The sequence below is a fragment of the Trachurus trachurus genome (genome assembly GCF_905171665.1).
Source record: "Trachurus trachurus genome assembly, chromosome: 15".
NCBI lineage: Eukaryota > Metazoa > Chordata > Actinopteri > Carangiformes > Carangidae > Trachurus > Trachurus trachurus.
In genome coordinates this window covers 14,886,159-14,898,927 of record NC_139906.1, presented here as the reverse complement: position 1 = coordinate 14,898,927, position 12,769 = coordinate 14,886,159, and the positions used below count along the sequence as shown (strand labels likewise).

The following is a 12,769-nucleotide window of genomic DNA, read 5'->3' as shown; positions in this document are numbered from 1 at the left end:
TAAATCACGACTGTTCCCAGTGCACACAATGGTTCCAAGGATCTGCTTTGTTTGTTTGCCTTTGGCCAATTTTAGCAGCTCCAAGTGACAAATCATTGTGCAGTACAGGTTTGACCAGTTTGTCATACAACCAAAGTACATGTACAGGGCAAACATTTCAATGGAAAGTAGTGCAGTCGTATATTTCCAATGGTCGATATTGATATCGATTGGGCCGTGATCTATTAAGAGAGTATGCCACACTGGTTGCTTTTATTTTCTTATTATTGCCTGCTACAGAGCATTTTGAAGAGTGTGTGTCACTGCGCACGGCTTTTGTGATAACATCAATCTGTCCTGCTGTCCTTGGTGGACTGTCTGCGTTTCATCCAGTCAGAGACAGATCACTTACATGGCCTACAGTTCCCACACCGCACCTCTTCATTGGTCCGAGACAGCACCGCGATGACTGTGTCAGGAAGACTGGACCACAACAGGACGCAGGAGGAGGAGATGCTGGCCTCTCCTGCCGAGCATGTATGTTTTGTTTGGCTCATGGCTTCCTTCACTCTGTCCATTTGGCAGTAACACATTCAGACAGATCAACAAAAATATGACAAGATCCCCACACATAGCTCAATCTCTGTCCTGTGCCTGTAGAGTGTAGCAGCCTTGGGGAAGTCCTGTCAGCGCTCCCCATTTGGCCTTGAACCTGCACTAACTATTGAGTTCATCATGCATAAAACATTAAAGATGTACATCCAAAAGGCTGTGGCTGCCTGTTTATTGGCACTCACTGCTCCATAAACCATTTTCATCCCTTGCAGGATGAGACACACATGCTCTGCAGTCCTATTGATGCCGTTTAACACAGAATATAAACCATAAAACGCAATAATAAACATAAGCGGAGCAAATAAATCAGATTCATAATAACCCCGAGGTGGGATTTATGTAAGCAAAGATAGAGTCTTTGTGCAAATTGATGGTACAAGCTCTATCAAAGCACCAGTGAGACACTAATATAGTCTTATAAACACACCAGCAACACTCTGAAGTAGCTTCATCTCTCCTCCTTGGCTGGCCTAAGTGCTTAAGTAATGTATTGCTTTCATAAGTGTGCAACTTCGTAGCACTTTCTTTGCTGGAAATATGTCTCCATCCTCTGGGTAGTGTGATTAAGAATAAAATACAAAGAGCATTACAATGGAATAAATTCAAACAGTGACATAAAGCAGGAAAGCGTTAGCTGTGCTGAGCTGGGCAGCAGCACTTCTCTCTCTGAGAGGCCCCTGTGACGGTGGCAGGGAGCTCTAGAGGTATCCATCACCGGCACACACTGTCCCCCTGGCACCCAAGCTAATGTATCACCTTTGGATTACAGTAGTATCTGTCTGATGGATGTTTTCTGAGTGGAGAGAGCCACGCGTACTCCAGACGGGAGCCTCAGCGGCTGGGTGTAGGTCTGAGGAGAGAAGGCCTCTGCTCCTGGAGGTCCAATATACTGCTCTATCCTCATTCTCTCCTGAGCCCCAATCCTGAATCCTATACCACCCCCATTGGTCCATTCATTCTTCCTCTTTTCCCAATTCTGTGTCTATTTGTATGTGTATGTGTATGTGTATGTACATGCATGCATGTGTTAGTCACAGGTCTCCACTGAGAGGGCGAGCGCATTCCTGGGGCGATGCCTGGGTTCCTCCAGTCAACTTTACTGCCTTCATTTGGCCTGATGAATGGCTAGCTGCCTTATCAGTCCCTCTGCCTGCAATCTCAAGTGGTTCCCTGGAGCCTCACACTGCCTGCAGCTTCGGTCGCTTTCTTCTGCACGTGCTCTTTTCTGCCTCTTTCACGTATACGCACACCACAAGCTCGGAGACACGGCAAACAGAGGCGCACAATTACATACAGATAATACTGTTCTAGATGTACAGTTCAGAAAATGACATGCACATGAACAAAAACAATGCACCAATTGTAGCAGCTAAAAAACTCTGCAGAGCCCAAACACACACACACACACGCACACTCTTTTCCACAAGGCATACAAAGCATAAGCACACGTCAGCTAGCAAATCCATCATCTTTATTTCTTCCCCAATGTGCTCATATATTTCTTGTGGCTGCACCATGCTCTCAAAAATATTTATTTTTGCTGATTTTTTTTTCTTGAGGAAACACAAAAGAAATCACACCTTTCTTTCTCCTTGGCTCATGCCAAAATAATCAATGCTTTCCAGAGAGGGACTTGTGGCGCGACATGCGTGGAGGGAAGGCAGAAGGATGCAGACATAGCTCCAGGGCTCTGGTTGTAGATAATAAGTGAGGAGCAGTCCTTGGGTATGTTTTACAGCTATCAAGACTCATCATATTTGACATGCATTCTGGTGTTTACACAGTCTCCTCCGTAAAATCCTCTCCAGCTATAGAAGGGAACAGGGTGCAGGGAGCACACACAACGCAGCACGTACACATTCTGCACACAGAAGTGCTTAGAAAAGAAGAGCTAGTTGTTGCCTTCGCTTTCTCTCTCTCTCTCTCTCTCTCTCTCTCTCTCTCTCTCTCTCTCTCTCTCTCTCTCTCTCTCTCTCTCTCTCTCTCTCTCTCTCTTTCTCTTTTCTCCATGTCCCATCTCTTATCCACAGCACAATTGGCGGCGTTAGCACCTGTCAGCTGACTGACTTCTTGTTCCCGGTGGCTTATGAAAAAATCATGGCTGCTGGGCTTCAGAGGCTGCTTTCCCATCAATATGAATTCACCATGGTCTTCATGCAACATTAGGCCAGGCCCTGTTTTCATACAGCAAGCCACACGCTCCTTCGTCTGTAATACACAAGAGGAAATGAAAAGAGTAAATAGTCCTTTTAGAATGTTGCATTCGATCATGGGTGGAACCAAGTCGCCTATGAAAGGGACCAGTATACTTGGCTCTCAAAAGCACATTTGCTTTCCATCCCCAGATATTACAGCACTGTGCTTTGTGTCTCTTATTAGTGTGCCCTGTTTTACTGTAAATAAAACAATTCTCAGCGCAGCCCCGCCATGGTTGTCCCCAATTGTTGTATTACAAACAACCATTTGCACATTCAGATGCGTAACATGTTTGTGAGGAAAAAAACAAGAGAACACATTACATTCTGCTCCTCAAATTATGTTTTTTTCTATTATTATTGTTTTCTGTTTAGTTATGTAAAACTATATGGGAAAGTCCTAAAATATTTAATATTATTTAAGCAAAAACTTCCATTCAAGGGCTTTTTTTTAAAAATATACTTTTAGGCGTAAATTTAAATTAAAGATTTATTCAGGCTGATTAGGCTGATCAGGCTTATTATTCAGCTGATAAAATTTCAAGTCATAGCAGACATTTGAAGCTTTTGGTAGATTTCAGTCTGTATTAGAGAAGCAAGGTTTCATACCTCGCACTTACAAGGTGGAAACCTGTAACAGCTGAATAATAAAAGAGTCAAAGTGAACCTATAACGCTGGCTTCGACCTGCTGTAAGAGACAGACTCATTTGGCCTTCATTTTACATCTTCTTGGCCGCAGACTTGCAGCAGACCCTCTGCTTCCCTTCATCTCTCTCTATCTCTCTCTTAGCCTTTTAAAACATGCTGAAAGTCAATTATCTACACCACTTCTCCCTGACATCACGCCGCTAATACAAGCTGCTCTTGACCTTATGTTTGTGTGTCTTGAGCGGATGGGAGCACCGTGCTTCTCCCTGATTGGATTAACTTCAAATGTGGTGTGTGTCCGGGTCTATTACAGAGGCTGTGTTGTGATTTCGAACCCGGAGCCTAAGCTACCCCGGCCGAACGCCACCCACCCCCCTCCTCTCTCTACACCACTCTTCCTCCAGCCACTGTCCCACCCCTCTCTTCCTTTACACCTCCCTGAAGGCCTGCTCTGCTCTACACGCCATCTCCCAACACCCCACACATGAAGAATTGCCACGGACACACACACACACACACACACACATGCACGCACATATGCCTCTTCTCATGCTTCCAAACAGTCATATCCCATGTGTCTCCCGCACGGTGATGGGATGCCTGAAGAAACCCTCCATTCATCCATTCACACCCTCCTTCTCTCTCTGTTCCGTTTTTCTGAGTCTGGAGGGGTCATCTCAGACGGAGAGCTTATAATCAACTCAATTAAGTGAGTCTGATTGCCATGGCAAATTGGTCTGGGTTATAACATTATCATTAGTGCCTCCAGTGCGGTCACAATGGGACATGGCAGTCAGATGAGAGTGACACTAATAGGAAGAGAGAATGTAGTGACTGTGGACAGGAACTGAGGCGCAGATAGATTTGTCTTTGTGGAGATGAACAAATAAAATTGTGACTTCCTGTAAACAAAACTCCACAGGAAGTACATTGAACGGGGCAGTTAAAATATTAGTATTCCGCACAGATACAAAGAGAGAGCATCTTTCCTCTGACACTGACTGACAACCACTGTGAGGTGTGGTGGGAGCAGCTCTACTGTAGGTATACAGAACAATACAGCTTACAGACCTGCTGGCTTAAAAACCACTGGTTCATCCAGTAATTGTTCCAGAGGATGTGACATTTGTCTCTTTTTGTGGCATGCTCAAGGTGTCAACACCTTTCATATACCCAAGATTTTATTTTTTCACGGTGGCTCACGAGCCTCAGAACAGCCTGTTTGATCTTTTTGATGACTGTCAACTTATCGCGTGACTCCATGGAAATTGAATTCTGTATTTATTTACACACCAGGTTAATAGAATAGATGCCTAAGTGATTTGAAAGTCAAACAACCACACCTGCCATTCATTTCTGTTTTTTTTTTTGTATTATTATTTTTGCGGAAGCAGATCCCAGTTTTGTTCTGCACGGCTTGAATACACAAAGAGAGGATGATAATGAATTGAATGGCTTATCCTCAACATTCATGCTTCAAAATGCACTGTAGTTTAATATAGCAGCGATAAATCCAGATTTCCATGATTGAAAAGCAGTTTTTAGAAATATTTCCCTCATATTCTCATCCACGTTGTGCAGCCCTGTGAATGGCCTACATAAACTGCTGTTCTTTGTGTGCACATGTGCATGTTGAGAAATACACTGTTTGGTCTTGCACAGCAGCACAGTGGCCCAGTTTGAGTTTAAAAAAATCAGTGTCAGTGCATCTCTAATCGTGCGTGCTGGTGCAAACGTGCACGTGTGCGAGCCTCTTCCGGAAGCTTTAAACAGACTTGTCATGTCGAGAGACGCTGCTGTCAAACAGAGGACAAATCTGAGGATGTCAATTGAATGCTGAGAAATGTCTGTCAGTCGTTTTGACGTCGGTCTCTCCATTGTGATTAGCATCACTTAATATTCATGCGCGCTTATCTGACTGCTGAGACGGTGCCAAAGTGACTGCTGTTATTAGAGCGCATCACAGCAGCAGCAGCCTCCCTGTGATAAACACATGGATGATGTAACAGCCAAGTAGCATTACAAGCATGTCAATATGTGCCGCCCCTGTGTACTCTGTGATGGTGTCACAGGTCAATTCAACAAGAGGAAAGTGATATTACTTCACAGACGGGGGAGTGAAGCGAAGGCCTGGCTCTCTTTGTGCCACGAGCTTGTGTTTGCATGAGGGGGAGAGCGGTGGATTAGCTAAACAACACTGCCACTTGCTGGTCACATGAATGTACTAAAAAGCACAACAAAGGGGGGGAGGCTTCTGAAAACTTGCACGTGCTTTGTGGACTTTTATCAGGAGCTTTGTCTTTCTAGTTAATGCTCAAAAACCAAATACAGACATGCACATAAGTTTGGTTTTAAATCTTCTACATACTTAAATTTCTTCTGTGCATGGTTTGCAAAATTTAAAAGCCTTTTTTTTTCAGATGTGTGCTGTCTTCCCTCCCACATGCTAAATGCATCAAAACAGGAACCTCTTGAATTATTTTGTTTCATATTAGCAGTTGTATGTGTCAGTTTTGTTTTCTTGTTTCTCTACCACATAGTTCTTTCCCCCCTTACCTCTGAGAGAGTGTGTGTGAATGTGTATCCTTGTGGCACTCTGACAGTCACGGCCGGGAGGAGGAACAGTGGTGTGCTCGCTGCAGATGGCAGCACACATTTTTTCATTCCTTAAACAGACACAAAAAGCAGCTGAGGGACCAGGGCCTGTCTGTAGAATGTGCTGGGGAAGAGTAGGTACTTGGCACAAGTAGCAGAAACAATTAGCGTCACATAAGCAGAGGCCCGAAGCAGCGGGGGGGCGGAGGGGTTGGGGGGCGTTGGTGGAAAAACATGGTATCTCATTTTCACTGAGAGGACCTTAGCTGAGCCGTGCACACTCCGAGACATCCTCTTCCTTTCCTCGTCACGTCTCAAACGTTTTTTTTTAGAGACAGTTGGTGTCATGGCTCATTTAATTGATGGCTTCTTGTCGGTGGCGTGTTTTTGTTTGTATCTGTGCATTCTTAATTAGGGAATAGACAGAGGAAGCTCTCGTCCTTGGAGAGACCTCGCATCCCACTCACATCCCCAAAATTCCTTTTTGAACATTCCTGGCTACCGTCTTCCCTGTTCCCGTTTTTTGAAGTTGTGAGACGAGATGATCTGAAGTGCGGCTCATGAAAACACTCTTCCAGTCTTGCTCTACAAACACTGCTCATTAAACTTTACAGATAAGCTCAAAGAAAATGTTAGATGTTTAAAAAGAACCAATGTTGAAGGATGAAACTTTAAAATCTTTAAGGAGAGGCCAGGATATTTTTTTTCTCAAGTCTGTCTTGATTCAATAGTCACAAAACCACATGTAGGAAGCAACTGGTCACTGTAATCCTTCTGCTTCTCCTTCCACATCGACAGTGAAATGATTCCTGTCTAATAAGAATACTCTGTGACTCTCTGTCTCAGTTTGTCAAATAAAGTGAACATCCATCAAGGTTACTGCGTCTTTAGGACAAATCTTTCCTGTTTATGTTGCTGTCGCTTCGCCACAGCTCAGCAAGCAAACGCTGTTTTTGTCAGGAAACACTGAAAACAATTTTTCACAAAGAAGACTGACATTGGAGAATGAGCAGGAGTGTGTGTGGAGTGTGTGTAATTGATCATATTTTATTGCAGCACGTAGACACAACTCAGCAACTGACATCAGGTCCGTTTCTGATCCTCATATTGTTTAACTAAGGGAATAACATAGCAACAACATTTCATGAAATAATCAGCATCATTTCCAGGTTTGTACATAATTTAATCTTTTTTAGTAAAAAGGGTTATTCATTTAATACATTTAAGGGCTTTTAAAGCACATCAGTGGCAAGATTGTGAGGAGAAAACTTAATCAAGACCAGACTACAATGAAATGACAGAGGTGATGAACTGCAACATCTGATCAGCGATTTGTCTAACCTGTCATTACATTAAGAAGTTAAAATTATGTAATTCAAATACTACATGAGCTGTAGAAATTCTTATTAAAGGCTAAATATTTGCTTTTGTTTAAAGGCATTTTAACTCTTCTTAGAGTAGCACCATGCCCGCCCTGACCCTGAGTACAAAACTCTTAAGTTTAATGTGGGGAATATTCTGGCCTATATGGATCATCCAGACACCAACTGCCACACACTTCCTCCTCATCTCTAAAGATGTTAGGTGGGGTCTGCTAGGGTGGAGCCAGCTGGTGTGTTGTAAGGATTTGGTGCATTGCAATAAAGGCTGTCATGGATATCAGGTGTCAGAGCAGTTTGGCAGGAGGTTTGTCTGTCACAGTTTTACTTTGACTCTGAAGAAACAGAGGTAGAGAGATAACCTGGAGATGTGAAAGTGAACTCAGCTGTAACTACAACCTGTCTGCATGTGAGGGAGGGCGGCATTATCAGCCTTAACCTTTGATCACACGCCACAGAATGAATATACTTCAGTCATAACTGCTTCTGTTGTTAAAGGAAAACGTCTGGTTGTCAGAGGAGTAATCTGCCACCATCAGCTACTGACTGACTTTATATCCAAATAAATCAACATCACACCCAGCTCAGTGTACTTCCTGTCTGACAGCTGGTGCAGCCACCGTGCCTCAGCAGTTTACTCCCTCTATATACATTGTTGTTCTGTGAGCTCAGTCGTGACTAAACGTATCACCACTCATCTTTTTTCACTGGCTCGTTGATTTCCAACAGTCTTTGCCACTGCTGCTGGCAGTTAGAGACGGAGTAAAGCATCTACACACAGACCTCTTGACCTCACACTCTCTCTAGCCCAAACAGTTGAGTCAATGCTTGTGAACATTCAGCCTTCCTCAGTACTAAACTACTGGGTTTAAACACACCAGGAAAGACACCACTATCACCACTAGGAGGCGGTACTAGCTGTAAGTTAGTGAAAAAATATATCAATGTACCCTGAACTCAGCATGTTCAGTTTTAAATGATGCAATACATTTACCAACTCACAGTTTTATAAATGAAACTAAAGCTGAAATATTTCTATTAATTTATTTGAACTGTTTCCTCATGATGCACCCTGTCAGAAATAGTTCATATGGAACTAACAGTGGATGTTGTCTGAAGCTTTTAGCTTAGAAAATTCAATTTCTGTATTTGCTTAATGTTTGCAAGCACATTTGATACACACTGCGTCTGCATGCACACCATTTGCTAAAGGTGATGGAATTAGCAACACTATGAGGACAGTGTTGTCTTGTAAAAAACATGAACTTTTGCAAATAGTTCACATTTTGCACACAAACTGCAGTGATACACAGCACTGGGTAAGAGTGTAGGAGGGGTATGAGAACAAACAGATAAAACAGTTCAAAGTGTGCATGTTTGGATTGCAAAGTTATTTGCTCCTTGCTGAACATTTAGATTTTTTAGGGCTTCAGCAAATACAGAGAGCAGCTTTATCTAACAAAAACTGGGTCAGTTAGTGCCCTTTAAAAAATCCTTTAAAGGGGGCGCCGTGTGCTGCAGTAGGTGAGGCAGGGGCCCCATATGCAGATGCTACAGTCCTTGCTGCAGTTGGCCCCGGTTCGAGTCCTGCATCGGGCGGCCTTTTGCTGCATGTCATTCCCCCTCTCTCTGCCTCCCCACTTCCTGTCTCTCTCAACTGTACTGTCAAATAAAGGCAAAACATATACCGTATGCTAAAAAAGGAACAAGTAATTCAAGTAATTCAAGTTTAAAAAGCTTCTGTAATAAAAACAAAACAAAACAAGTTTTTGACCCTTAAAAATCAAATCATATTTTTTTTTTTCAAGAAATACCTATCCCCCTCTCAAAAATGCTCCAATGTTTACAATACAACAGAAAAATCAATAAAATGAACCTCAATCTCAAAGGTTAAGCAAAACAAACATGTCTGGTACTGTACAAAAAGGAGTGACACAGACAGAGTCAGCACATTCAAGTGAAAGCAGAGTCCAGAACATAATGGCTCTTCCTGATATAAAAGTTTGGTTTTGTCTGGGACTTGCTGTCGTACTAACAGGTATGATATGACCGGGGAAAGTTGTGTGATCTGCTTGGTGGAAGAAATCTCTCAGACTGGTGGACTGGTGGTTGTTGTTCTTGTGTTTCTTGTCGGTCAGGTGTGGGGCGATCCGCATACGTTGGGAAGAGCCACAGCATAGGAAGAGATGATCCGGTGCTGCAGTATGTAGTTAACAACTCGCTGAGGGAGCATCCAGTCCTCACCAAACTCAGACTGGTAAGTAAGCCAAAGTCTCATTTCGAGATAACGCTGAAAAACTTAATTTTTAGTAACTAAACACTTTGATTATTGTTAATTTGTTTGTGTTTGTCAAGTCAGCTCAACCACAAGATCTCATGTCACATCCAGGCTGATAGCTTTGAAATTTGTTCCATATGAAATTCAGTTCAAGATTATTTTGATCACCTTTAGTTTAGCATGGGAAGGCATGTTCTCACATCAATCTACATGCTGAAGCCACCAGCAGTCAGATGAAGGCTGGTTGGTCATCCAGTGCTCCAGGCTAAGGAAAGATGATTGCACCTTTGAAGTTGTTCCTTCTAAAACTTGGGTTTTACCATAGCTGGATTTAACACATGTGGCACACTGTGATAGTTTTTCTGTTTTTGTGTGACATTTTCTTGATATTTTATGCATTTTCTTTGTATACAACAACAATTACAGTTAACTGTGAAGAATTACCACAATGCCAGTTCAGTACAAATATTGACCACTAGAGGGCAGCACAGTGTTAGAAAACACCACAGAGCCAGTGGGCTCTTTGCACAGCTCCACTACTTCCTGAACTTAATGCTGCTCCTTTGTTTCCTGTCTTACATTATTGGACAACCTGATTAATCCAGGTGTGTCTGAGTAGTCACAATGGTCAGACACACCTGGATTAATCAGGTTGTCCAATATCCAGCAACTCACACAATGTAAAGATACAGATTAAATGATTTTATATTTTCATTTCAGAGAACTCTTGAGGACCCCTGGAGTAGAATGATGGTTGCCAGTGAACAAGCCCAGTTAATGGCAAATCTCATTAGACTGATCAATGGAACTAAAGCCATTGAAATTGGTGAGACTCTATTAGGCCCGCAAACATTACACTGAATAAGAGACTACGGAGGCACAGAAATGTCAAAATGATTGGATTTTTTCAAAACAACTATTTAAGTGCCCTATAGACTGAATATTTTAAAGGGTTTAAAACTGTGCACAATAAAGAAATCAAACTACAACTAATACTGATCTGAGATCTATTGACTTTATGAAATGAACTCATCTTACTAGAGCCATGTATTGATAGTAGTAGAAGTTTTCTTTTATCTTAGTGTCTGAATTAACGTGTCAATTTTAAGCAACCGCCTTGAATGTAATTCTAAATTCAAATTCACCAACTAGAATGCTGCTTTTCCAATACTGAACATGTGAAAATAAAACTTTGTTTTAAGGTTTTTGGAAGTGCACACAACCTGAAATTGTATACTAGTAATTTTGACTTTAGAATTTCAAACCAATGTAATTTTGACTGATTGTGTTTCTAAGAATTCAACAATCTCAGCATTAAGTAGGGTATTTACATCAGGCTTTTCTTCGCCCCCACAGCAGAAACGTTGTTTTGAAAGGACTACAAATATAATTGAATGACAATGCAGCTAACATTGGATTTGTTTTGCAGGGATGTACACAGGGTACAATGCACTAAGCATGGCTCTAGCTATGCCAGAGAATGGACATGTGGTGGCTTGTGAAATAGAGGAAAACTATGTGAACATTGCCAAACCATTTTTCAAAGAGGTGAGAAATTTTTTTATTGCATGTCTTAAAATGCTGTCTACACAAAGTAAAAGCAAATTGATACCAAAGTAGGATTTGTTAATACTAACCTTAATCTTAATTCCTAGTAGAACAGGCATAATGTCCATGTCCTGGCACGAGTGCAACATTTGGATGTGGCATTCTGCAAGTGTAGTAAGGCTAATTGTTGCCACTGTCAGAGCAAAATTGTGCAGCAGACAGCACACTGTGCATCTACCTTCTGTCAGTGGGTCTTCACAAACTGCTGCAGGCTGGAGGGGAAAAGGTGTCCACTCAGGAGACTGTGTCACATAAAGATGCAAAGCCAAGCAGCAAAATCAATTCCTGTTTAAACCTGCCTTAATATTCTGTTTGAAAAACAATTAAAGAAGTTTGAAACCGTGTACAACTAATTCATTCAATGTAACATTTTCCATAGGCTGGAGTTGAGAATAAGATAGATATACGGCATCAAACAGCCATGATGACACTGAGTAAGTTTTTTTTATATTTTATTTTTTTTAAATCTCAGTCATGATTTCTGTGAAAATGTCTTAGTTGCTTTAGCATTGATCTCTGTCTCATCAGATGACCTGATAGCAGCTGGGGAAGTTGGGACATATGACTTTGTGTTCATTGATGCTGATAAAGTCAACTACGACGGATACTATGAGAAATCCCTTGAGCTCATACGAAAAAGGGGAATCATTGCATTTGACAATGTAAGTACACCTTACACAAGCAGGTTGAGCTTCAGATTGTATGGGGAGTACAGGGAAGTGTGACATGTTTTCACTGTGAATGACTGTAACTGCTCTGTACTGTATTTGTAGGTGCTGTGGAGTGGAAGGGTGGTGAGTCCTGCTCCCGACGACATCACCTCCCAGACTCTGGATGCTCTCAATAAGAAGTTGCACAAGGACCAGAGGATTGATATTAGCATGCTTACTGTGGGTGATGGGTTGACCCTTGCCATTAAACGTTAAACTCACAAAAAGTTAGCCATATTGCATTGCTTTTTATATTAAATATAAGCATACTGTAAGACATGTGGGATACATTGCCTTCTGTACTTTGCTTCAGCCCTTTAAGCAGTGGGTGAGACTTATTAGTCACAAAAGCGTTAACTAAGACAAATACAATGTGTAATCTAGGGATGGGACGATATACGATTTTATCGTCAATCGCGATTAAAAACACCCACAATTATTTATCGTGCAGAATTCGTCATAATCGTATAATCGCCATAATCGTATAATCGCCATCATCCTGAATTTATTGTCCATTTTGATCCAGAAAAGAGTCAAGTCTCACCAGCGTGCTTGGCAGGCATCCAGCCACTAGTCACAGCCACACTCTTGCATAGCATCTCTGTGCTCCTTTGGCCAACACTTCCCATTTAAAAGCGCACCTAAGGGATAAACACCCCCCTATCTTTGTGGGACTCTTTGTGGGTAAAATGTGCTTTCTTTGCTTGTCTCAGTTTCCCCCTCCTGGCTAAACACCCTGTGCATTGTGAACTCAAGATTAT

At 42.1% G+C, this 12,769-nt stretch overlaps 1 protein-coding gene across 1 annotated transcript; it reads left to right on the top strand.

The window, feature by feature from the left end:
- Window positions 1-9,317: 9,317 nt before the first annotated feature.
- On the top strand, window positions 9,318-12,285 carry LOC310998433 (catechol O-methyltransferase domain-containing protein 1-like; the record flags this gene model as incomplete). The annotated part of the gene is made up of 7 exons (XM_083988474.1): window positions 9,318-9,450; window positions 9,551-9,669; window positions 10,411-10,516; window positions 11,120-11,238; window positions 11,678-11,732; window positions 11,827-11,960; window positions 12,072-12,285. 7 exons carry the CDS (start codon window positions 9,318-9,320, stop codon window positions 12,222-12,224), a joined length of 819 nt encoding a protein of 272 aa, XP_083844600.1. The 3' UTR covers window positions 12,225-12,285.
- Between the last annotated feature and the right edge of the window lie 484 nt (window positions 12,286-12,769).